General features: G+C 46.1%; 1 protein-coding gene across 3 annotated transcripts in view; it reads right to left on the bottom strand.

Annotated features, from left to right (window-relative positions):
- LOC148031961 (putative triglyceride lipase) overlaps positions 1–27,783 on the bottom strand; it is a 248,498-nt gene that overhangs the window by 173,128 nt on the left and 47,587 nt on the right. For 2 of the 3 annotated variants that reach the window (XM_087682557.1, XM_087682556.1), the window contains exon 3: positions 25,560–25,641. The exons of the other annotated variant lie outside the window; for it this stretch is intronic. In XM_087682557.1, the coding sequence (XP_087538683.1) occupies positions 25,560–25,641 (82 nt within the window). The remainder of the gene's footprint in view (positions 1–25,559; positions 25,642–27,783) is intronic. 3 annotated transcript variants of the gene reach the window in all.

The following is a 27,783-nucleotide window of genomic DNA, read 5'->3' as shown; positions in this document are numbered from 1 at the left end:
TTTCTGCCAGCCACCCACCTGTCTGCTATTGTGTCTGGTTGTCTCCACTCCAGCCCTCTCAGCCTACACCCCCATCTCTTGCCGTGGAAGTGCTTCCTTCCATCCAAGCCACCCTTCTCTTCCCTTACATTTCCTCACCCCCCACGCAACCTCCAATTTATATACGCAAGCATCTTCAACCTCCTCTACTGTACCTGGCAACAGCCTTTGTCCAGTTCCTTGCCCAAGCCGCTTCCATCTCCTCTTTTCCTGCACAGTCTTCTCCCATGGACAGGAATCACCACAGCAGCACTCGGTACCAGACAATCAAGAAGCATCAGCACCACAGACACATGAAACTAGCAAGTCTTACGAGATTGCAGCCAGTTCACCACCACCACCAAGGGGCTCCAGTCTAGCCGCCCACAGATCTACGGCCTTTCTGCTGATCTGCTTCACTCTGCACATAGAGCTTTTCCTTAGAGATTGAGTAGTGCCCCTTGAGGCTCCTCTCTAACCTCCAAAATGGTTGGAGATCGCCCACCCGTTTGCATTCTAAAGGACTCCATCCATGGGGCTATCACTTGCACCCCAAGCCACATCATTCAAATGGCACCCCTAGAAAAGGGCTTCAGTTTAGGATTTAGCTCACTCCAGTAAATGGAGACAATTCTCATCACCAGTCAGCTCAATGTCAGGTCCTCAATTGCATACTTTGATAGATGAGATAAGGGTTGAGACTACTTGTTACTTGAGGATGGCACCGCTCCTTTCCTGGCCCCGAATAAGCACTTCATTCCTGTCCGAGATTGGTAGCACCTTCAGCCATGTCATACAGAGAGTCAGGGCTTTTGCTAATGCAGACCCAAGGGGCCCATGTTGATACCAATATATCAAAGTTATTGTGCCTACAAAGACTCTACATGCCCTACCCTAGATTGTCATCCCCTCCATCCATGAGGGATTCCTTATACAGCAGGTCTCATATACAAGACTCCTTGCCCGGTCCTTTGCTTGCATGATGATCATAGCACAATACATCAAGACATGAAATAAGCATTGCTCCTTCAGGGATAAGGGAGGCAGCACACCACAACCTTAAGAGGTGTGAGGCCCGCTGCTAGAGATGATGCAGTGCCAATTAAAGGAGGAGAGAGTAACAACAACAGCAACAGCACACAGATGATGGACAGAAACAAGGGCACAACAGTCCAAAGCAACAAAGACAACTGGAGGGATGATACAAAGTAGTCAAAGACCTCAAATCACCAACACTTATGCCACCAACTTAGCCTCCTTCCGCCTTGCAAATGCTCCTCTAGCCACCCAAGAGCTAGAGATTCCATGACCCTAGTTAGCAAACAGCCCCTTAAATGGAGGTGGTGCAGCCCAAAGATACAGATGAAGTCAGCCTAGTCCAAGAGCGTAGCATCTTGGATAATATCTTCACCTTTTGGAAGCCCATTGCTCTTGCTTGTTCCAGAACCAGGTTGACCTGATTTTGCTCCTCCTTGACTTTAAGAAGGCATATCACCATGTCGATTGGGAGTTTTATGAGGACACCATGCTGAGGATGGGATTCCTAGAGCAATGAGTGAAGGGAGTTGCAGCTCTTTATTCATCAGCACACAGCAAAGCTTTGATGTCCAAGCCAAGGAGAGAGATTAAGCATCCAAAGATCAACGAGGAGGGCTTGTCCACTAGCCCCCTTCTTGTTTCTATTTGTAGCAAAGTCCATGAGCTCTTTCTTGATAGACAGATCCATTGGTATCAAAGGCATCCGGTTACCCATCCCTAAGCTCAAGGAGCTCCTTGATGTGGAATTTGCAAACACGGAGATGGGGATGACTGTAACTTTAGGGCCTTTGTAGCAGCTGTGGAGATATTGTATAGAGCAGTGGGCGCCTTAATTAATTGGCACAACTCTTATGGACTTTGGGTATGTGATAATAGGCAGCCCGAATGGTGACCACATGAGGACTTCACTTGTGTCCCCCATGAGACCACACAAAGACAACTTGGATGCCATGTGGGGATTGACATTACTTCAGAGAAGAAGTTGGCACCTCTTCTTTTGAGCATCAGAATAAAACTCCTTTATTGGAAGTCACTGAAGCTCTTATTAGCAAGGAGAGTGGTGATAACCAACTAGGTTCTTCTCACAACTATGTGGTAAATTGCTTCTTGTTAGGCATTCTCCAAGTCATGTGCTGGCCAAGTGAAGCACCCCATCAAGAATTTGGTAAGGAGGAGATGGAAGCCCGGCTAGAGCAAAGGTGGCTTGGAATGTTATTAGACCTAAACAGCCAATTGAGAGCCTTACTGGCTAAATTCATTGTTAGGGTTCTCCTTCCAAGCAAGAAGTCTTGGAAGAAACTTCTCCTGGAGTTGCTTCAGTCTATTACACCTACACATGGAGGACCATGGCACATCCAACATTCACTCAATCCTTAGGATATAAGGGCCAAAAACTTAGCGAGGAGTTTTGAGGTCAAATTTGTTGCTATTTTTAGAGCATGGAGATTTGTTTCATCTAGCCTCCACCAACTACCATGCACTTCCATTTTAGTAGCACTTTCAATATGCTAGAGAGGATGTTTGAGGGATCGATTCACCTCATCCCAAAATGAAGAGTCAGATTGGAAATCACCCAGTGGAGACCAATCACTTTGCTTGGGACAGCATATAAAATCCTTGTGAGATTGTGCAATAAAGGAAGAACACTAACATGGAGAGAGAAGGGAAAAGAGAGACTAGTATAAATGCAGGAAAGAGAAGGAAAGAACCACCCTAATCTGAATAGAATGCTATATACAAAGTGGACTGATCAGCCCCTGCCTGCACCCTGAAGCATAAGTGAGGGCACTGTAGTGATCATGCTGATGATGGAGAATATCAGACTGTACAGCACCTCAAAAGGGGGAGAAAGAAGAATGACCGACAAGTGTAGGGAGCTGCCTTAAATAGGCAGTCAGCCCCTAAAATGGCCAACCTGCTGCATGGGCACGCACCCCTGGTTGGCTGCCAAAAAGATGGCCGCCTGCTGCATTTAATGAAGGAAAACCTGATCACCAACTTGGCAGTGTGAATGCAAGTGGGCAAAACATGTAAAATCGTTATGCGCCTAGCTGGAAATAATGCCACCAATGTGAACACACTCCTAGACAGTCTAAAACTGTAAGTACTCAAATACAAGGATGAAAACAGTTAGAGCTCCTCTGCTTGAGTCAAACTCAAACGGAGCTCACAATGAGGAAATGATAGCATGAAATGAAACAAGCTAGCATCCCCTCTTAGGTCCAGGGAGCGTTTGAAGACCCAACAACCTCATATGGTGAAGCATGGAAGCTTGAGACAAAGGCTTCGTGAAGAGATCTACTGCATTATCCCATGGGATATTAGACCACTACTAGCTCAAAATCCACAATCCACTCCCGTAAATAATGGTAGTGACACTCTATGTGTTTCGTCTAGGCATGAAAAACGGTGTTCTATACCAAAGCTAGGGTACTCTGATTATCGATGCATAGCTCTATGGTTCTTATCTATGGAAACAAAATCTCCGCCAACATTCAAGAGAGCCAAATTGCCTCCTGAGCAGGAGAGAAGAGGGCACAATGCTCAGCCTCCGTAGAAGATAATGCCCCGATAGGCTGCTTCTTTTTGCTCCATGAGATGACTCTCAATCCAAAACATGTAGTGAAGTGTCTAGTCTCCCCCACTCCTCGAACTAGAATGGAAGAGTTGTAGCCAATGGTGATGGTACACCCTTTGGAATGAAGGTCCTAAGGCCAATCCTAATGGTAGGTCATGTGGGATCAAGCACTGCTATCCCACAAGCCATGGCTTCTCCGATGAGGAAGAAGCAAGTGCGGTGTTCTTGACCTCGAATAGATGGACAAAGATAGACTTGGTAGTCATGGTTGATGTAGTCTTTGCATCCTTGACACTAGGCTTAAGGTGGGGATACTTTCGCTAGCACTTCTCAATAGGGTGAGTGCTTTTCCCACAATGTGCGAGTTTAGACTTCCCTTTCTTGTCAACCTTCATGTTTCCCTACTCCTTGTTCTTAGCCTTCTTGTCCTTGTTGCTCCCTCCTAGACTTGTAAAGTGTTGGATCCACCAGTTCCAATGTCCTTGTGTCATACATCTTGTTCCAAAACAAGCAAAGCAAGCTCCTTCCAAAGAATAGTGTCCCAAACTCTACAAGTGTATGGGTGGTAAATCCCTGATTACAACTTAATTACAGCAACAAACAATAAATGCAAATCTGAAAATACAAATTTACCTACTGATCTTGGACATTGGATACCCTGTTGGCCCCAAAAACTGGCACTCATTTTGGTATTTATTTAACTTAATTGAAGAATAAGTTGATTTACAATGGGATTCTCCCAGTCCCTTTCGATATTCCAACTTCCCTTGGCCTTCACCCACTTCATGCACGATGGAAATTCCCCAAATTCAATGGCTGGCCAGTCCTCCACCTAAATTTAGCTGAAATTCACCTTCAACCCTGAAAAATCCAAGTCTTGGAGCTTCCAATTTCAGGGATGCTTCCCGAGGTTGCTACTAAACCCTAATTTTTACTGTAAATTATGGTTTACAGCAAAGAAATTTGCAATTTCTCAGCCTCCAAGGGTTCAAATGCTAAGATCTTCGGATCAAGACAATGAAATGGTTGGAAGATGAGAGAGAAAGCTGTAGAGAGAGAAAATTCAGAGTTTTGTTGCAAAGAATGACTGAAAATCAATCAAATGCAGCTGTTGCCCTGCCACAACAACTTGTAGATGCAAAGAACTAAAGAAAATCAATCATTTACTGCTGCTGCCTTGTCTCAACAATCTGTAGATGCTGTCATTTGCTGTTGATAGGTCTTCTCTTGCCCTTGGCTGCCTCAAAAGATCCTCCAATGGCTGCAAATCAGACCAGCAACATCTCCTCTCTCTCTCTTGTAAGCTGAATTCACTAAAAATGCCTCTCCAGCCTCTAAAGACGTTTTTCAGTCTTGCATGGGCTTTTTTCACAAGTAGTAGCCTTCCCAAATGGTTTTTCTAGCATTATCCATAATTAAATATTAATTTTTAATCTTTAAATACTGAAAATTAATCTAATAATTATTTCAATGCCCTGAAAAATAATCTGACTGGCCAATAATTAAATTGGCTGGGCAACTTCCATTCATGAGTGTCTCGACGCCATCTCTGACCATCAAATCGGCATTAGGTATCATTAATGCCACTTCTCTAGTGTCACCAACTGACACTTATGGCCAAATGAATGACCTAGGCCAACAACTGGCACAAGATACCACCAAGTACATGTACAGGATAACTTATAGCAACTTTTGCCTTTGACATCTCCTGATTTCCTCAAGTCTTGGGCTTGTTAATTTACTCTAACCCCAGTTGCTCCTCACATGTGCAACATTTACTTAATCATGTGATTAAAAATTAATCCACATGTTAAGTGAGGTTTCAAAAATACATGTCATCATGATACTTATACAAATATTTTATTTTTCTTTTCTTTAGTTGTTTTTTTTTTACCCCCAAAGTTCTCTTGGATTTAGTTGGGATCTTTGCATGGCCAGAAGAGGCAGCCATTGGAGCAAATTGGACTAATGGTTTGTCTGAGCCTTGGAACCGGATTGAATGGGCGCTGAGGAATACAATGCCAGTGGTTTGGGACTACGTGCTTAGCCACTAGAGATGGTGCAAGACAATAAGCTTAGCCAAGACAGAAGATACACATGTGAGAATGCTCACGGAACAAAAGCCACCGTAACTAAGCCACATTACACTTTTTGATGTGATTGCAATGATAAAAGTTGCTCAGAACAACTTGAGGAATCCAAGGGTCACCATCCCTAAAATTTAGACAGTTACTATTTTTGGACCCCAGAATCTGTTCGCGTCATTATCTTCATTTTTGCACAATGATTAATTCTCTGATTTGTGACAAGGTCAAATTTTGCACCGATCATGGATAATTACCAGAAGGTTTAAACGGGAAAATTGTTACATGTATACCATGTGTCACAAATTGGGCACAAATTCCCAAAAGAGAGAGAGAGAGAGAGAGCATTAAAAAAAACGTTATAGGCAGGAGGGGCAGATCTAAGGGTAAAGTTTTAAAGGACTAAGGGCAGATTGTTGCAAGTACATCAGCTATGGAGAGTACTTCTTTATCTCTGACTCATGTACGGAGGTAGAGCTTGCTCCCTCTAGAGAACTCTCTCTTTATTCTCAGAGGAAATGCTCTGCATGATGGGCTAATTCCATCAAATGTACAGCTCTATGTTTTCTTTGCACTTCTGCTGAGGCAAGAGCCTCACTGTCCAAGTTCACGAGCAGCTGATTGCTTCTCCAATGCAGGAACTAAAGAAAGTGATGACCACGACATACGGGAATAGGGTTTTCAGCTCTGATTTAATGTTGTTTGTAGGACTATTTTACTATTGGAATGATGCCAGGGTCAAAGGGTTTGTAGTCAAACTAGTATGAAACAGATCTGGAATGGAATAAGGCTGAGAACAGGTCAAGAAACAGTAAAAATAGTAAATACAGAGTTCTACAGACTACAATTCTGCACGTGAATTTTTGAGTTATGCTCACAGAAAGTGTTTTGCTACTTGGGATGTTGTTCTGGATATGCTGGACAGTAAAAACAGTAAATACAGAGTTCTGCAGATTGCAATTCTGCACTTGAATTATTGAGTTATGCTCACAGAAAATGTTTTCCTACTTGGGATGTTGTTCTGAATATGTTGTATTGTCCTTATGCAGCTGAAATTTGTTCAGAAAAGATGAAAGCCAACTGTTCATAGCTTTTGTACTTTGGAACATTTCATTTTTTAAACTTTCCATCTTTTAATTGATAAAGAAATACTGAAAGGGGTGCCAGACTTTGGGGCCAATCTGGTGTTGAGTGAGGGAGTAAGGTCTCTGTTTGTGTGTGTATGTGAAAAGACTAGGTATTAATTGAAGGAACTACCACTTTATGTGAGTCATAAACCAGTTTCAGCTAGTGTAGGTAACATCGCCCTTTGGAGATAAAAGATGAGTACTCAGAATCATAGCCATATCCTCAAATGATATCATCCGACCAAGAAATGCGAGTTCATCATGTAACTCCTCCACCTTGTTGTTGTGATCCTTCATGGAAGGAGAATCATGAACAGATAACATTTGGAGTTTCCTCTCTATGGTATGTGGGCAAAGATCTTGATCTAATAGAGAGAAGACAACTTTGTCCAAACTTGTGCTCCAATCTAGATTCTACAAACATGTACAAGAACTGAATCCAGCAAGCTCATGAAGAGGAAAGATTAGGCTTGAGAGTTGAACCGATCCCAAAGAGCCACCCGGTCAATAGCAAAACCAATACATGGATCCTCCACACTGTTGGGTATCTCACACGCCTTACTTACGCCTACGCTCATATGGGAGTGTGCGGGTGATCACTAGGACACTGGGGCACTTTTTACTCTCGGTAGAAGAGGTTTTTTCCCCCAGATTATGTGTACTATTTTGTATGTGCTTGTGGTGCACACTTACGGGCACTTACTGTGTTCGGGTGTGAACAGCCCCTTATAACTCTAAGGTATAAGGGTTATCATTTGTACTTTCAGCTTACACTCTATTCAGTACTATCGCATTGGGTATCGTGCTCAACTCTGTCTCTCACTCTCACACTGTCTACTGCACTTCAGCTGCATCTCGATCCTCTCCCATCTGACATTTGGTATCAGAGCTGGTCAGCAGCTCTGTTCGGTTCCCGAGGACTTGCGTCAGCACTGACAGCTCGTCAGTACCTGTCTGGTACAGCACGTGCAGCCTGTACCTTCGTCAGCAGCCACGTCACTTGCAGCTCAGTCCTGCCCGTCAACAGTCGTCCAAATCTGCAGACGTCTTCAGTCCAGGCGCAGCCTTCTCTGCCCAGCGCGCTGGTTGCAGACGCCCCCAGCGCCACCTGCCCAGCGTGTCCGTCAGACCACCGTCAGTCCACCCGTCACACGCGACTGACCTGCGCCCGCCCGTCAACGTCACGTGCAGCCCGCAAGTCTGACAACAGCCCGCCTGTCGCCGTTTTTAAACTCCACGTCAGCAGCCCGTCGCCTGCCCTGTCCACGTCGCCTGCCCTGTCCACGTCGCTGCCTTCTACGTTGGCCCGCCAGTCAACGTCCTGCCCACTTCGTCAAACGACGCCCGCCAGACCACCGTTTTGACCACACGCAAGTCTGCTCTGCACGCCCAGGTAAAATTTTCAAAATTATTGTCATTCCAGCCCAGAATAAAATTCTGGAAGCAGCGGTTCACACGCAGTTGGCACAGATTTACTGGAAAAGTAAATTTCATGCAAATTTCTGACTGAATGGTCAGAAAATTTTGGGGCTTTTGTGTATTTGGAGGACAGATGCATTTAAACTGCTGATACAGTCACAGACCGACTGTTTTTGACAGAGATTTTGGCAAAATTTTGGGGATTTATTCATAACAGTGTTGCACTGCACTGTTTGCACATTGGGAAACGTGCTGTGTCTGTCTGTGACACATTGAATGCACATTTTGGGGCTTTTGTAACAGACATTTGTGACAGAAATTTTGGGCAGAAAATTTTGGGGCTTTTGATGTTTTAGTGCTGCTGAGCACTAATTGCACCTTGGGAAGCGTGCATCAGTGACAGTTTTTTTTTGACAGAGTACCCTTTGCACATTAATTGCAGACTTGTGTTTGCTGCAATTTCTGGAAATTTGCAGATTTCCAGCCCGTACTGCATTGACATTGCTCAATTGCCTTTTGGGAAATAATGGCAAATCAGGGAGGAGATGTATTCACCTATGTGTCCAAGGAAGACCGATTGGATGGGAACAATTATTCCCTTTGGTCTTTTATGATGAAGAATGTATTAGTGGCAAAAAATTTGTGGGATTATGTCAGTGGAGAGGAAGCACGACCGGGAGTTGTGGCTCCCGCTACTCCTCCTCCAGGAGGACGTGCAAGAGGGCAACCTCAGCCCCCTCCACCTCACCCCGCTCAGCCACTTCCCCCAAGAACTGCAGCTCAGAAAACTTGGGATACACGGGATGCACAGGCTATGTCGCTGATTGCATTGGCAGTTCAGCGTTCTATCATTCCTCATATTCGTTCAGCAGCTTCTTCACAAGAAGCTTGGTTGATATTGGAGCAGATGTTTGCAGGAAAGAATGAGACTCGCATCTCTTTCTTGAAGAAAGAGCTAGAGACTCTAAAGATGAATGAGGGTGATTCTATGCAGGATCATCTCAACAAAATTCAGGACTTGCGGGAGCAACTCATGAATGTGGATGAGTACTACTCAGATGCGCAGCTGATTTCTACGACATTGAATTCACTGGCTCCCTCTTACTTGGCTTTTCATACTGCCTTGAACCTCACTATGAGGATTTCGAAAGAGCCCATCACTTTCATTCAGCTTGTCAGTTTGCTTCTAGAGGAGGAGCAAACTAGACGGAACAGTGGTGTGGATGGTATAGCCTCTGAGCAGGCTTTTATGTCAAGGCAGAAGGGTAAAAACAGCCAAGGGAAAAATGCTTCGCAGAGTTCTGGTAGTAGTAACACTTCACAGACAAGTCAGAAACAGGGGGGCACGCAAGCCAAGAAAGGAAAATGCCATTACTGCAAGAAGCCTGGCCACTACATCACTGAGTGCAGGAAGCGCATCGCCAAAGAGAAGAAGAAGGAGTCAGGGATGTCTGTTTCTGCAGCTCCTTCCACTGCTAGTGAGTCCGCGTCCTTTGTTGCAGACAGGGACTATTGTTTTTACACTTGCAGTTATGATGTCTCTTGGGCTGATAGAGCATTTAGCTCTACAGAAGATGCTGACACTTGGTTCTTTGACAGTGGTGCTTCACGGCATATCACATCTCGTAGAGATTTGTTTGCTTCTCTTGGTGCACCTCCCGTTGGGAAGTCTGTTCAGTGTGCTAATAATGCATCATACCCTGTTCGTGGTATTGGGGAGATTCAGCTTACAGCCATTGATGGCTCTATTCTCCGCCTACAAGATGCTTTGTATGTGCCTGGCATTAAGAAGAATCTGCTTTCCATTTCTTCTATGGCACGTTGTGGTTTGCAGGTCACCTTTGATGATGACCGTTGCATGGTCCGTGACAAGGAACACATGACATTGGTCTTGATAGGTTCTCTGTGTCATGGGTTATATGAGTTGGATGCTCTTTCGGTAGATCAGTCTGCATATTTGACATCCACTCTTACTCCTGCTATGTTAGAGGCAGAGTTATGGCATGCTCGTTTGGGGCATGTAAACTATGGCAGCTTGATGCTATTACAGCGTACTCAGATGTTGGAAGGATTACCTCTCTTGGAGAGACCTCCTGAGCATTTATGCGAGGGTTGCATTTTGGGGAAAATGCATCGTTTCTCTTTTCCCCGTGATGTTGCTTTTAGAGCAACAGCCAGATTGCAGCTTGTGCATTCGGATGTTTGTGGGCCCATGCAGACACAGTCATTGGGTGGTTGTTACTATTTTGTAACATTTATTGATGACTTTACACGTTTGTGCTGGGTCTACTGTTTGAAAAAGAAGTCAGAAGTGTATGATGCATTTTTGGCTTTCAGTGCACTTGTGGAAACTCAGTCTGGTTGCAAGATTAAGACTCTCCGTTCGGACCGAGGGGGGGAATACATGTCCTCTATGCTGAATTCTTATTTGCAGCAGAAGGGCATTATCCATCAGTACACTACTGCATATACTCCACAGCAGAATGGGGTAGCAGAGAGGAAAAATCGGTCACTCATGGAGATGGCCAGATGTATGCTGAAGGCAAAGAGTTTGCCTCATAGTTTTTGGATGGAAGCCGTCATGTGCGCTTGCCACATTTTGAACAGATGCCCTACCAAGGCCTTGAAAACCGTCACACCTTTTGAGGCTTGGCACAGCCGCAAACCTTCTGTTGGCCACTTCCGTACTTTTGGGTGTCTTGCATATGCCCATATTCCACAGGTACTTCGAAAAAAGTTGGACAACAAGGCTGTAAAATGCATCTTTATGGGATATAGCAGCGAAAGCAAAGGCTACAGACTCTATGATCCCGTGACCAAGAAGGTTTTTGTCAGCAGGGATGTTGTATTTGATGAAAAATCAGAATTATCCTTGGCTGGTTTTGATACATATCAGGCTGCCCGTGATGTCTTTGAAGGGCTGCTGCCCATCACATTTGGTGATTCAGCTGGTACTTCAGCAAATGAACCTAATGTTCAGCCAGCTGCTCCTATGGAACATGCAGTAAATCAGCACATTGCTGAAACTGAAATTCAGCAGGAACTTGTACACAGTCAGGAAGCAAGACAGGTGCCTAGATGGTACACGCAGACTATGAGAGATAGTCATTTGGAAACACCCTTGGCTGGTCGTACTCGAAGGCAAACTCGACTGCATGATTCAGCACATTCCATGGAGTTGGTTATGGCAGCATGTACTCATGATAATGAGGAGCCTGAATGTTTTGAGGATGCACGACATAGTGTGCATTGGATGGCAGCCATGCAAGCTGAATTGGATTCTATTCATAAGAATCATACTTGGGATTTGGTGTCTTTGCCAGTTGGCAAGCGTGCCATTGGTACGAAATGGGTCTACAAATTGAAAAGGAATGCAGATGGATCCATAGATAAGTACAAGGCACGGCTGGTAGCTAAAGGCTACGCACAGAAAAAGGGCATTGACTATGAGGAGACCTTTGCTCCTACCTCCCGTATGACGACCATTCGGTCTATGATTGCCTTGGCTGCACATTTTGGTTGGAAAGTGCATCAGCTGGATATAAAGACTGCATTCTTACATGGGGAACTTCAGGAAGAAGTGTATGTACAGCAGCCCATTGGTTTTGCAGTTGAAGGCTCAGAAAATTTAGTATGCAAGCTGAAAAAAGCTCTATATGGTTTGAAACAAGCTCCACGAGCTTGGTACGCAAAGATAGATGCCTTCTTGCTTAGTCAGGGGTTTGTAAACAGCCCATCTGAGTCTACCCTTTATGTACATAAAGAGGGGGGATCCATGCTGATTTTGTGTCTATATGTAGACGACCTTTTGCTCACTGGAACACGTGCTGATCAGATTTCAGCATTCAAAAATAATTTACAGCAAACTTTTGACATGTCTGACTTGGGTATTTTGCACTATTACTTGGGCATCCAGTTTGTACATGATGCTAGAGGCATTGGATTATGTCAGTCAAGGTACATTGGGCAACTTCTTGAGAAGTTTGGCTTACAGGATTGCAAGCCAGTTTGTACACCCATGGAACCTGGGCTCAAACTGTCATTACATGATGACAGTGATTTGTTTGATATCCATACTTATGCTCCAGCAGTGGGATGTCTCATCTATCTATGCCATACTCGGCCAGACATACAGTTTGCCGTTTCAGTTTTGAGCAGGTACATGCATCAGCCTCGTATGTCGCATTGGCAAGCTGTGAAGCGTGTGTTTCGTTACTTGCAGGGTACTAGAGCTCTTGGATTGCTTTATGCCAAGGGGGGACCACTGCAGTTACATGCTTACAGTGACTCTGATTGGGCTGGTGATTTTGATACTCGTCACTCCACTAGTGGCAATTGTTTCTTTCTTGGCTCGTCATGCATTTCTTGGCTTAGCAAGAAACAATCCACTGTTGCCACGTCGTCATGTGAAGCTGAGTACAAGGCAGCCTTCACTACTGCAGTTGAGTGCGTATGGCTTAGACGCTTACTTGCTGATTTGGATGTATCTGTTACGGAGCCTACTCCTTTATATACTGACAGTCAGAGTGCCATTGCAGTGGCACGGAACCCTGTGTTTCATGCTCGCACGAAACACATAGAGATTCACTACCACTTTGTCAGAGAGAGGCTACATGCAGGTGATATCAGCCTTGTCTACTGTCCTACCACCAGCAATGTGGCAGACATCTTCACCAAAGCTCTTCCACGAGACAAATTTGAAGCATTTCGCGATGCTTTGAATTTGACGCCCTTTGGTGGCGGATGATCCTTGTACACTTGATCACTCTTCACTCCAGGGGGGTTTGTTGGGTATCTCACACGCCTTACTTACGCCTACGCTCATATGGGAGTGTGCGGGTGATCACTAGGACACTGGGGCACTTTTTACTCTCGGTAGGAGAGGTTTTTTCCCCCAGATTATGTGTACTATTTTGTATGTGCTTGTGGTGCACACTTACGGGCACTTACTGTGTTCGGGTGTGAACAGCCCCTTATAACTCTAAGGTATAAGGGTTATCATTTGTACTTTCAGCTTACACTCTATTCAGTACTATCGCATTGGGTATCGTGCTCAACTCTGTCTCTTACTCTCACACTGTCTACTGCACTTCAGCTGCATCTCGATCCTCTCCCATCTGACATACACAACACGGTATCGGGGTAGTCACAAAGGCCTAGAGATCAAAGGTATCCAATATGCACTCCACTTTGTAAGACCAAAGGGATTAATCAGTGCCATCAAGTCAATCCTTCTTGGGCAATGTAGGAAGAACAGGTGCTTGCACCAAGATTGCTAGAATGGTCATGCAAGGTCCTTTAGTAGAATTCCTATTAGGAGTATATAGAGCATCTGGTGGTGAACAAAGTCATTCCATTCTTCTTAACCTCTCAAAGTGACAATCTTCCAGCGATACGAGCTCTGATCTTCAGCCTTCTTCGCATCAATCTTTGTGATCTTGATGTTCAAGATGGTCTTCGAGATGTTTTGGCTGACAGGAATGTGGGTCTTCAAAATATTGGCCGGTTTCCTCATTGATGTTGTCAAATCTATCGAATTAGAAATCCATCCTCATTCAAAGTATTTGCAAAACAAAAAAAATAAACTGCTGCATTTTGATGACAAGCTGACTAAATTGAAGAGTAATCAGCTATACTATTGCAAACAGAGTGTATATGCTTTGCACACATCGAAGAAGACCCACACAATGAAAAAAATCTCCAATCTTCACAACAAATCTGCACAAAACAGCAAGTAGAGTGTGGTCTCCTCTTTGTAGAACCTTCAAGTCCTCTCTTTTGGTGATGATACCATGTGACAATGTGCAATGGAAGAATAACGTGAACATGGAGAGAGAAGCAAAGAGAGAGACTAGTATAAAAGTAGAAGAGAGAAGGAAAGAACTGGACTGATCTGAATAGAATGCTGAATACAAAGCGGACTGAGCGATCCCTACATGCAGCTTGAGGCATCACTGAAGGCACTGGATCAGGCTGATAATGGAGAATATCCACAGGATATAGAGTGTGCAGCACTTGCCAACAGGGAGAAAGAAGAATGGCCAGCCAAGTGTGTAGGGGCTGCATTAATTAGGCAGTCAACCCCTGAATTGGCCAACCAGCTGCATGAGCACGCAGTAAACCTGTCCAACCATCATTAATGCTGATGCTGGTCAGCTGCCAAAAAGATGGCCCCCTGCTGCATTTAATGCAGCAAAACCTGATCGCCAACTTGGCAGTGTGAATGCAGGTGAGGGCAGCCTAAAATCACAATGTACCTAGCTGGAAATCATACTCATCCAGTGTGAACACAATCCTAAACCATCTAGAACTGTAATGCACTCAAATACAAGACCAAAAATAGTTAAAGCTCTTCCATCTCCGTGAGACGCTGATGGAGCTCACAACCAAGAGAGGACAGCATGAAATAAAATAGGCTAGCCAAAGTGATCAGCCTCATACTATCTCCCTTGATGCTAGAGTCTAGACATCATTCACCCTACCCAATTTGGGTTTGTTTGGGAGCAAAACATCTTGGACAATATTTCACCTTTTGGGAGTTTACAGCTCTTGCATGGTCAAGGAGATAGGACCTCATTGTCTTGCTTCTATGTTTCGAGAAGGCTTATGATAAAGTTGACCGGAGAGGGTACCATGCTAAGGATGGGGTTTCTAGAGCAGTGGATCAAAGGAGTATCAGCTCTTTACTCATGAACTCATAGCTATGTCCTTATGTGAGACTGCGCAAACAAAAGAGAATCACAAGCATGGACAGAAAAGGAGAGAAGAAAAGAAAGCAAAAAGAGAAGAATGATTTGCACTGAACAAAAAAGAAGGCTAAATACAATGAGGAGTGATCACTCCCTACACGCAGCCCAAGGCGTCAGTGAGAGCGCTAGATCTCCTTTTGTTAACATTGTGGCATTGTCGGTCTTAAGCATTAGTTTCGCTTCAGCTCTCTTCTTTCTTTTCTTTTGGTTCTTTTTGCCTATGGATGAGGCATCCAAGTTGCTAGGCCCAAGCACTGAAATGCAGGCATGTTTTGCTTGTGCCCTAGTCATGACATTTAAAGGAATTGGTATAGCATCCTCATCGGGTATTTCAATGCTAAAGAGTCCAAGGTGCATCAATGGTAAAATTGTCAGACTAGTAAAGGTTTTCCATCCAGGGCAATTAGCATACAACTGTGTGACCCCACATTCTGGACATCTCAAATCCACTTTGTCTCTATTTTCTTGCTCTTTTTCTGGGCATCTAGATGATATATGTCCTAGGTGACAGCATGTCCAACAAGTTACAAGCTCTAGTGATGGGTTTCCTCCTAAGCCTCGACCTCGTTCCTTGCCCAAAGCCATGACTGGAACCGGTTGGGAATCCATCAAAATCGGGTATCCCTCTTCATTGTAAGTAATGTAAGGATTCATAGACAATTTTTATTTGAGAGGTTCTTCGACAAGGTGTATGGAAGCGTCACTCGATGGCCCGGGTGTTCTAGGTATTCTGGTCGAATTGATATCTGCCTGAGGAGCTATAGATCGTTGTTCATTAGGTGCCAATAGAGTGAGTGGAGCTGCTCTTCCATAATTGAATTGCCTATTCATGGGGCAGTACGGTTATGGATAACGCTTGGGATATGGTATCCTCCTCGACAATCGGCAATAAATGGCCTCGTGGCCAACTCTTTTGTAGTTTATACAAGTGTGTGGTCACGGATCCGAACATTCTCATGGAAGATGGTTATCCCCGCAGCAGTGGACACATTAAACGTGGGGTCATCACAGTGTGTCCTAAATTTTTGTAAGCTCCAACTTAAGCCATGTCATTTCTTGCATAATATCTATACTTTTTTCTTTGTCTTAGTTATCTATGGGTGATTGCTCGTTGTGGATTGCAATTCTTTCACTATGGATGGTAAGGCTGTCCGCAAGCTAAAAAGCTTTGGAATTTCTCTTCTTTAACAAGTCATCCACATGGATTGCTTCAAAGAGTGTCTTTTTACAAACTTAAACTGCTAGCTAGCACTTTATAGAGTACCTCATTCTTAACCCCGTTAATGAACTCAGTGTTGACCACTTTTTGAGTGGATTGTTCAACTATTGGAATCCCGTTGTAGAGACTCCGAACATAGGTAATGTAATTACGTATCTCATCTTTGTCCTTCTAACTGGCATTTGTCAATTTAACAATAAGATTATCCGCATATCCCACTTCAGAGAATCTCTTGATAAAGAGGTCCTTCAGTATATTAAAATCATTTTGTTTGGTATTGTCCTGACTAGTGAACCAAGTGTGCCCCTTTTCTTCCAAGCATAGGCCAAAATCTTGTACGCATTGGGCAACATCCTGGAGGTTGTTAGCCTCATTGACTTGCTCAAATTGCTCTACAAAGCTATAGGGATCGTGACCTACCTTGTACTTTTCAATTTGTTTTGTGATTATCAAGATTTTAGTTTGGTTTCTGGTGTCGGGTACAATTCCTAATCCAGCTCGAATTGAGGCAGTTAATGCTGCACTACTCCACTCATTGGTTGAATTGTCATGGTCAAGAGTGTGGTCGGAGTGAGATCAGCTTCAAGCGTTGTTTCTATGTATATATTAGCTCCTGGCCTTGCACACCCAATGAACACCAAGATGCACTGGACCCGGTTAAGTGCGGCCTCTTTTCTCTACCAGTCGACCCTTTGCACTTGTGTAAACTGAGCACTCTACTGTAGTAGGTCTTTTCAAGTCCTCTCTCTTTCTAATTTGGTTATGATTTCATGCGCTGGTCTAATCCACATGCACAACTCATGCTTTTTGCTTGTATTGCACTAGCAATTGCAAGATTTCAGCTGGAAATTCTCTAGGATCAATCCCTAGGTCGTCAGTGTTCGAGCTTGAGCTAAAATGATCCCTTTCCCTTCTTATGCCACTAAGGTTTCAATGATGCCGATGAGATCGGGTAGAGCAGTGAGTGTCCCTGCCGAAGACAACTTTCTTTGCTGCTAGGATTTACCCAGCAACCGGTGTGTTGGTCACTTAGGGTTAGGATGTTTGTTGCCTGGTAGCCCTCGTCGGCTAGCAAGATGCATTCGACACTTGTATCTTTGTTGCCCATCTCTCTTGGATTGCCTCAAACACGTGATTTACTCTTGTGTGTTTTCCTTTCCTCACGGCATGATAGTTTATGAGGTCAATTGCATGGTTTTGTGGTCTTGTTTTTCTTACTTAGTCTTGTTAGCAAATATGTCAATTCATGTGTGAGTCTATGCATGCCAAAGTGAACTGGGCACATCTTAGATATTTTACACATTTTATATTTGTCATTTTCATGGTGTTTTGAGGCATTTATTGCTGGCCAACCTGATATCATTTATGGCATAGATTTGGCCTATTTATTTTGGTCACTCCCTCCTCCACTATGTCATTCACCACCTACAAGTTTTGGTGGAGAGAGGGAGCTGGTGCTGGTGCCTTCACAACCAGTGACTCACATTGGATCTATACTGTCTCACGTCTTGGTATATGGATTCCATTTCCCAAGCATCTCTTTGCTTTTGACTCCTTTCCGCAATGTTTGTTCTTTTGTAGCATTTCCCTTTTCCCTCGTCTCTTGTGTTCAGCTGTCTACTACAGCAGTTTCAAGGTTCGTGCTGCTGTTTTCTACTGTTTCAGGTCTGAGTTTTGGCTTTTCTGCTGCTGATTGGACCTGTTCTTGACTGCTCAGACTGATCTCCAGCCTGTGCAATCATCTTTTGATCATTTTCGGCCTAGTTTCTTCTATTTTTCTCAACGTTATCCTGTCTGCCATCTGCGTTCAGAGTTTTTGGGCTGTTTCAGGGCGGGGCACCTGTTTCTAAACCTTTGTCTTCTGTGTTTTGGGGATAGCAGGCTGAGGCGACTTATTTTCCTCTGCAGGTCGCCTGCATTCACTAGAGCTACTAACTACATATTGATTGTTTGTCCTTGTGCAGGGTTGGGCAACTATGTTTCATGTTGGTTCTAGTTGTTTTTGGTCCATATTTTCACTTTGTAATACACTGCTCAGCTTTACAGAGGGTTCATGTGCATCCAATTGTCGTGTTTTTATCACTACATTCTGATTACTGTTGATCTTTTCTCTATATGCTTTCTTTACTGCTTTGAACTCGTGCAATCCTTGTGAGTCTATACTTTGTGGGATACTTTTATCCCTAAAGATCCCTTGCCCTTATTCATCTTCTCTATCTCTCTCTTATCATGGCTCCTCCAGCGTCTCCTACTCATGGTGAGCATGCAAACATTATTTACTCATCTACAAGTGTTATGTTGAAGACTTGTTGCGTCAAGATTTTGGTTTCGGTGAGGATGCTATCTCTTGGTGCTCCAAATGTTCCAGTTTTAGAGAGGGGTGACACAAGAAGAAGTTTCGGTGCTATTGTTGTGGCAAGAAGGGACACCTCCGAAAGGACTTCTTTTTTTTTTTTGGCAAGTAAAATGTGGCTGATTATTTTACTCAAAAAGCTAAGTACAACAGAGTGCTCATGCTCAACAGACTAGCTGGAGCTGAAGCAAAGTCACCAATACGTCATGTATACAAGCCTCTCATGGCGGTCTAGGGGGGATGGGGGCAAGAGCCATGGGGGTATATCGCCAAATGGGGTTGCCTGCCTGCATCACAAAGAACAGACCCGGGCCGCCCCAGGTACGCATGAAGTGACCACAGAGCTCCTGCCGAGCCTTGGACTCGCCTTGCACCTGATCCCATCGGCCGCGGAGGGAATGGATGATGGAGGTCCATAGCTCTACTAAGGTCGCATGTGCTGAAAGTCTCTCTCCACCGAAAGCCGCCTGGCATCGCACCTTCCAAATATACCATCCAGTAAGACTCCCTACGATCTCCCATACCTCCGGGCGGTTTGTTGTGGGCTCCAATACCTGGCGGATGGGTAGAGCCTCCAGACCGACCACTGCGTATGACCCTGCCTCGATCATGAATATCGTGTCCTGCATCCCGGCCTCATACAAAAGGTGACGGCCCTGGCTGACTGCGTGCCAACAAAAAGCTCCCCATGAGATACACCCAAGGTTGGGTGCTACACGTCGAAGGATACGGCATGCTCCTCTCCGCACGAGTTGCGCCTCCTCACAAGACCAAAGGCAGTACTTTGGGGTTTCCAAAGGCTACTGTGTGCAGTGCTTACAACCCCCCTCCTGCATATGGGCAAGCCAGCTTCCCACCGCCAAGCCTCCATGTGCCACCAACCATAAAAAATACAACACCCTCCTCGGTCTCCAGCTATCCCATAGGCTCTATCGAAAGGGCTCCGTGATGCTGTGCTCCGCCTAGTGCCTGCTGCATGACGACGCCAAGTCCATATCCTCCTGCATCAGTACATGTCTGCCAATCCTGGCAGTGTACTCTAGGGACCTGGGTGGCTTTTTGGCGACCGCAGAGGCCGGCCATAGCCACTCTCCTGGATTCCACTCCAGCTCATCAAGTGGTCTGCCCTCCCAGATCCAAAAGCGCCACTCCTTGAGCTCCTTCCAGAAAACATAGGGGTCTAGTCGCCAAGTCTTCCCCTGAAGACCCACCACCCGAATCCTCCTCCACGAAAGGGTGGCAATCCCCTCATCTTGACGCCCTCTGTCAAGGGCGAGACGTCTCCCCCCCTGAATGGCGAAGAAGGTCCCCTGCGGGGCACCACCCACTCTACCTACCACCTCAAGGGGGAGGCCTACTGGAGAGAACCTAGCTGCCCATACCTCCCTGAGCTCTATTGGCTCTCGTATTGGGGGGGCAAGCCACTCCGGAGGTATTGCTGCGTCTATCTCTCTTCTCCTCAACTCCACTCCTCTCGGGCAACCTGATACTCGCTGCAGCACCTCGTCCGCCATCCTGTACACCCCCCGCCATGTCCTAATGGAAAGAGCCGGGGGCCGGCCTCCCACCCAACCCACTGGATGTGGGGGCGCTCACCTAACTGTGCACCTTTCCAATCTTTGACCTGGAGGTTCCAGATCACCGGCTGACGGTCTATTTTCTCCTGGCAACCTGGGGGGCTCTGGATTAGGGCTTTATTGAGGCCGTGCCACACGCAGAGTAGGCTGTGAAGGAAAGGTGATCTAGGAGGGGTGATCTGGGCTAACGTGAAGATCCATCTCAAGGACGGCCTCCACTCACCGCCAAGCCTCGGTTTACAATCCTGAAGGCCCTCCTGCAATAAGACCATCCATGTCTGCCCGCCTAGTGTGAGATCGTGGACAGCTAGCTTGCCCAAGAGAGCCATACTCTGATACTCTGAGTCTATGATCCCAAGCCCTCCCTCTAATCAATGTCGTATAATGGTCGCCCACGCCCCTCAGACCCAGACCAAAGGAAATTCCGCACTAGGCAGCGAAGCTGCCCTACGCACAATGAGGAGAAGCACCAACACAAGGCGATGTACCAGGCCGTCGCTAGGAGGACGTGGTTAACCACTAGGGCTCGACTGGCTAGTGAGAGGCGAACCGTGCTCCAGAAGGTCAGTTTCCTCCAAATAGAATCAAGGACAGGAAGAAACTACTGGGAAGGAGTGATGTCGAGTCCCACTTGGAACCCTAGGTATCGGTTGGTCACCCATCTAAATCCCAAGTGGATGCCCCACTCCGTGCTAGAGTCCGGGCCTGTGAGGAAACCAACCGACTTTTGCCAGTTGATTTTCACTCCGCTACAACGCAGAACACGTCAAGAGCCAGCCTCATTCTCTCCAGCATCACCTCATCGTCCTCTATGTAGAGGCATGTGTCATCTGCGTACTCTGAATCTAACAACTCAGTCTCCTCTCTTACTGGAAGTCGGAGGCCGTGTAATCCACTCACACGTGACCTCAGAAAGTGAGACATCGCCTCTGCGAAGAGTAGGAACAGGTATGGGGCCACGGGACAGCCCTGTCGAACCGATCTCTCTAGCCGAAACTCCTCCCCTCGCCTTCCGTCTATGAGAACCCTGTTGTTGACCGATCTGTACAGGCCAGAGACCCCGCAAATCTAAGCGTAGGGTGATCCCAACTTCACCATGGTGCCCTCTAGGAAATCCCAGTCCACCCTGTCATAAGCTCTCTCAAAATCCAAGAGTAATACTGCTAGTCTCTACTCTCTGTGCTGAGCCCACTCTGTCGCCTAAAAGAATGTAAATACATTGTCTAGGATTCTCCTATCCTAGACAAAGCCTGTCTGGGTGTCATGAATGATATCTGGAAGCACAAGGCGTAATCGCCTACCAATCATCTTTGCCTGTGCCTTATAGGCCACTGACAATAAAGTGATCAGTCTCCACTGGGAGAGCTCCAACTGGTCTCCCCCTTTGGGGAGAAGACTGATAAGGCTTGCCAAGAGACTCCCTGGCATCTATCCTGAGGTGAAGATCTCCTGGAAAGCCCTCAGTAGGGGGTCCTTCACCACTTCCCAGTAGGTAGTGAAAAAAGCCTTAGAGAGGCCATCCTCCCCCGGGCATTTTTGCCCATCCTGTGTATGGAAAGCCTCCTCTAGTTTCTTCTTTGTGAAGGGGGCTAGAAGGGAGGAGTGTCCTATCTCCTCTGTGACGAGGGACGGGATGTGATCCCATACCTACTGTCTGCGTCTCTGTCCTCTAGCTGAAGCTATCTCCTGCTGGAAAAGACGCGTGTAATAGTCAGTGGCAATCTCCATCACCTCATCAGGGCTAGAACGGATCCTCCCATACTGATCCCGAAGGCTGCGTATCTGCTCTCCCGCAGTGCAGGGCTAATGCACCTGGAAGAACTCCCTGCACATCATGCCTCCTTTCCACGCCCGAAAGGCTGCTGAGCTGCAGAAAGAGAACTCTGAGTGCCTGTCCTCTAGGCTAGCAATGGTTGCACGCACGCGCACCTCCTGTGCAAGAAGGGTGGGATCCCCTGGTGCCTCCTGTAATAATCTCTGCGTGCCTGCAAGGTCCCGCCGGAGTGCTCTCTCCTCCTCCCAACACTACTGTCTGGCCTGTATGGCTGCCTCTTAGCAGACACTACTTGACTCAGCACTTGACTCAGCTAGGATCTCTGTAACCTCCTCTGCTATCCGATCCCTCCTATCCCACTCTCTAGTCCAAATATGCTCTATTTGTCTCGACACCTCCTCCCTCCTATAGATCGAGTCAGGAATCCGACAGGATCGTGTATCTAGGGCAAATGCTGGGAGGTCAAGTGTCAGGAGAACCGAGCAGTGATCGGATAACGTGGTGCCTGCCAACTGCTCAATCTGGCCTCCACAAGAGCCTCCCCACTCTCCCACATAAAACCTGTCCAATCGCTCTAGCAGGGCTCCACCTAGTCGCCCGTATCCCCGGGAGAAGTCCAAGGACCTCTCCCTCCTGTGGAAGGTAGGGTCTTTCCAGGCATCACGTGCTCCAACTGCAAGCAAAAAGACCTCCCATGCCTCCTGCTCCTCCCCAGCCATGCCCTGATAGTTTCTTCCTTTGCCTTGCTGGTCCTCCAAAGCCTCCAGGTTGTTGAAGTCTCCTCTAACAATCCAGGAGTCCACCTCTGTGAGTCCAGCTGCAATCTCCACCCAGAACTTGCTATGCGCCCTAACCTCTGTAGGGGCATAGACATTGAGGACTCCAATACACGAGTCCCCAATATCCAATCTGATCCATCCACTATCATCCCGTGGTCTTGTACACAAGTGGTGAGACTCCGGCCAATAGAGGTCCATACGCCTCCACTCCTGCCCGGGGGCCCCTATGGCGTGCTCCCAGTAAGTGTGCGAGGTGCCGGGAAGTACCTTCCCAACCCGCTGAGCCTAGACGAGGGTGAGCTTATGCTCTTGCAGAAGCAAGATGTCAATCCGTCCGGCAAGGGCAAGCTGCAACTCCTGCCGAACAATCAACTTCCTGGAGCCACGTGCCCCACTGTAGTGGAGACTGTTCACATTCCAGGATGCAAGATGTAAGCTCATGGGAAAACCTGTGACTGACCAAACACACATCTGTTCGGTGTGGATGCTGCAGATGAGGAGGAGAGACTGTGAGGCATGCAAGTGCGCTTTGCCGCCGGTCTGGATGGTGAATTCCAGTCCCCCATAGTGGCCCTCGCCCGGACCATAGGGGTGATAGATGCTCCCCTTTCCGTATTTCTTTAAATTAATTGAAGAAAAAGTTGATGTACAACGGGATTTTCCCAATCCCTTTCACTATTTCAACTCCCCTTGCTATCCAAAATGACTAGCAAGTCTTCCATCCAATTTACCCCTTGATTCGAGTAGTCAATTGGTCTTCACCCGCTTTGATTGAGATAAAAAATACCCCAAATTCATTGATTTGCTAGTCCCTCCACTTAAAACAACATCAGCCCTGTAGAATCCAAGTCTTGGAGCTTCCAATTTCCGGCACGCTTCCTAAAGCTACTACCAAACCCTAATTTTTGCTCTACGAATTAGGATTTACAATAGAGAAATCTGAAATTTCTCAACCTCTGATGATCTCAATGTCGTAATCTTCAAAGCAAGGTTGTAGAAAGGCTAGGAGATTAAAGAGAATGCTAAGGAGAGAGAAAATTTAGACTTTCTTCCCAAACAACTGGATAAAATCTATCATTTACTGATGATGCTGCCCTATCTCAACAGCCTATAGATGATGTTGTCATCTACTATTGATTGGTCTTCTCCTACCTCTGGCAGCCTCAAAATGTCCTCCAATGGCTTCAGATCAAACCAACAGCATCTTCTCCCTCTCTCTTGCTGACTGAATGCACTAAAAATGTGTCTCTCCAAACTCTAAAGACGTTTTTCAATCTTGCATGGGCATTTTTGACAAGTAGCAACCTTCCCAAATGGTTTTTCTAGCATTATCCATAATTAAACACTAATTTTCAATCTTTAAATATTGAAAATTTATCTAATAATTATTTCGGTGCCCACAAAAATAATCTGACCGGCCAATAATTAAATTGGCTAGGCAACTTCCATTTCTGAGTATCTCTACGCCATCTTTGACCATTAGATCGACATTAGGTATCATTAAACGTCACTTCTCTAGTGTAACCAACAACTAATATTTATGGCCAAATGAATGATCTAGGCCAACAACTAGCACCAAATACCACCAAGTACCTATGCTCATAACTTGTAGCAACTTTTGCCTTTGATATTCCATGATTTCCTCACATTCCAAGCTCATAAATTTACTCTAACCCTAGTTACACCTCACATGTTGCACATTTACTTAACCATGTGATTAGATTGGGTATCACAAGCACAGGATCTAAAGTCATCTTTTCCTTCAACTTTCAAATGTTGAAATTTCCACTGTTGTCCATCTAAATGGTACATCCTTCTTCTGCAAAGCGTGCAATGGAGTGGTGTATCAAGCCAAACCTAGCTACCTACTTGATAGATGGATGGAGGATTTGGGCTCATCAGAGGATGCCTCTTTAGAGGTTATAAGGGAAACCACGAGATCCATTTCTTGGTAGGCCATGTGACATAGCCTTCTTTGGCTACACTATTAAGCTAGGGAGGAGGATTCAGATGAGCAAGATCAAAGCAATAGCCAGTAGCCACCTCCTTTTGGCACAAAAAGGGTAACTCAAATCAGTTCTTACGTCTCATTTTTTGAGGAGACTACATGACAATTTTAAACCAAGGAAAATCTCTCTTCCTATGGCTTGTAGCTCAAAGGAGTTTAGCAGTTTTTTGACACTTGGCTAGGATACGGCAAGGACCCAATGGCATGGGCAAGATACGATGAGTCAAAGAAGACACAAAGACATTGCCTATGGGACTACCCTAGAGCTCAAGAGGTATGAAGGAGAGCCCTCAAGATCATACTCCCAGCATAGCAAAGACCATTGTTGCAACCTCGAGGTTTGTAGCTTGGGCCACAAATAGAGGCCCCACATGTGGCTATAAGGATGTTCATGGGAGCCTTTTTTCCTCATCATTGGAGGATATCTAAGCAAGGTTCCCACTCCATATTACTTGCAAACATAGTGGATTTAAGTTGACTCCCACAAATGGGAGCCCATTACCAATATCATAACTTGGTACATTTGGAACTCATACGGTCGAGCATTATGGTCCACCAAATTGGTTGTTCACCCAACCATTGTAATTGTGATATACCTAGCTACTCTTTGGATATTTTTTAATCCGAGTTATTAATGGAAATTTAATTTCTTGAAAGAAAAAAAATATTCATGCATAAAACCAATCAAAAGTGATAGTGCTGGTTGACATCACATGTAAAAAATTATCATTTCACCATAAATTCAATGAATTCATGACCAAAAAGAAAAAATAAGGAGACAGACTATTTTTAGCAATTGGAGTTTGAGAAAGAGAAGATCGTTGTCTGACTCTTACCCATAAATCCAGACCAGGAAATCGGAAACCTTTTTTCAAACAAATTGAAAGCTGCCCATCGTACAGTTCCCTCAAAAATTGCCTGTAAGAGACATTAGCAGATTCGCAATTTCATTCATACAAACCCACTTTTACAGAGCAATAGTTGAACAAATGACTTGGAGAAAAGTGTTATTGCTATTGGCATGTTCCTACTAGAACAGTTTCAAAGCTACAAACTCAGTTGTCCATCTTTTCTGTATAGTGACCTGCATTGCACTCAAGTTCTATGTTTCTAACATGCATGGTTGTTCTAGGACTAAGATTATTAAACACTTCAAACGGCTATTATAGTTTATTTGCAAGACTGGAAATTAGAATGCATATTAAACAGCACTACACTCTACTTGCATATTTCCCATATATATAATGGATCTAGCAATAAGAATAATTGACAATATAATGGTTGTTTAACCAATTGACAATAAAAAACGTATGCTACAGTTCAACATCATGATACAGGGAATTTTTACTGCAACTACCAGAGAATTATGCCACAATATATTCCGAAAACCTAAAATTTTAAAGCTGCCTGTTGGCAATGCCTTCCATGTAAACATATCCTCCTTTATAGCCATAAGAGCCATAGCTTCCCATCTAAATCACTATCAGAGCATTCACCTATGAAGATATGCTAGGGTTTGCACAGAGGAAACACAGCATGTACGACCAAGACTGAAACACAAAGACTCAGTCAGAGATGAGCAAAACTCAAACCCTAAACACAAAACACAAAATGCAAACGCAAAACTCAAAGCTCAAACACAAAGACAAACACAAAGAGAAGAAACTCTAAAGTGAATGAATGCTGTAAATGAATGTAAGAGTGTACAGAATGCCCAAGGGCAAAGCAATGTAGTGCGAAGAGTGACGTCCCACTGGAGAAGAATCCCAAGTGTTGTGACCACCAGTCAGAGTGCGGAAGACGAGGAAAACACCAAACACTCACCACCAGGTAGTTAAAAGACAGAGGCAACAACAAGGATGATGCCTAGAAGCTGTGTAAAGCAGAAAGTAAGTAGGCCTGAGCCCGTCGCGTCGCGTGAGCTACCCCCTGCCCCGACTGATTCGCCACACCACCATCGCCTGAGCAATCGCACTCGCCCGCTTGTTCCCTCTCTGTCGCCAATGCCAGAGCACGCACCACCCCCCCCTCCCCCTTTGCCTGCAGCCCGGTGCCCCTGCCTTGTCCATCGCCCCTGTCTTCGCCATCCATCACTTGTCCCGTTGCCTTCCCTGCCTGCGCCCACCCTCCCCCACCGGCCTATGCCCGATCTCTCTCCCCCCCCCCCCCCCCCGCTAGCCCCCTGACCCCTACCCGCCCTGCTGTCCCCACCCCCCTGCCCGCTCTGCTGCCCCTGCCATACCTACCCTCCGCCCGCCCTGCTATCCCCCCCCCCCCCGCCCGCCCTACTAGTCCCCCCCCCCCCCCCCCCGCTAGCCCCCTGACCCCTACCCGCCCTGCTGTCCCCACCCCCCTGCCCGCTCTGCTGCCCCTGCCATACCTACCCTCCGCCCGCCCTGCTGTCCCCCGCCCCCCGCCCGCCCTACTAGTCCCCCCCCCCCCCCCCCCGCCAGGCCACCCTCTGATCCATCCCCCCTCCCCCCCAGCGCGCTGCCTTTGTCCAGGATCGCAGTCCCATCCGCAATATCCAACAAACCACCCCCCCCCCCCCCAAAACTGCCAAAAACAGCAGCCCTCCCCCCCTCGCCATTGTTCCCCCCACCCTCCAAGTTGCTCCCTCCCCTGCAGCAACTTTCTCCCTCAAGTAGCACCGCGACGTGATTCGTAGTTTTCTCAGAAGGATCGTCCGATGGAAACCTTTGGTCAAACCCCGGCGCACTCAACGAGTGCCCCCTAGTCAAACACCTTGCGCGTCGTCCTCTCTGAGGAGTAGCTCTTAGCCGTCCGAGCTGAGCTAGAGCTAAAGGAAACAGTGATTTATAGTTAGGTAGTAGGACATTCCCCAACCAGGGCCCAACTTCGGGACTGGCTTCACTCCACGCTGCGCATTGGCACAGCGCAGATCATGGAGGCGATCCTAATGTGCCAAGGGATTTTCATGGTCACGCTTAGCTCAGCAGACGCAGCTCGCGAGTTGCTTGCCAGTTCACCATATGCGTCCACGAAGGGGGTCATATACATGGTCCCTTGGTATAGTGGCTTTACTGTGGAGGCATTTGC

This window comes from Lygodium microphyllum, chromosome 8, assembly GCF_053477565.2.
Source record: "Lygodium microphyllum isolate KBCC chromosome 8, Lygodium_microphyllum_v1.1.10, whole genome shotgun sequence".
Classification (NCBI taxonomy): Eukaryota; Viridiplantae; Streptophyta; class Polypodiopsida; order Schizaeales; family Lygodiaceae; genus Lygodium; species Lygodium microphyllum.
This window is presented reverse-complemented; position numbering and strand designations above follow the sequence as displayed.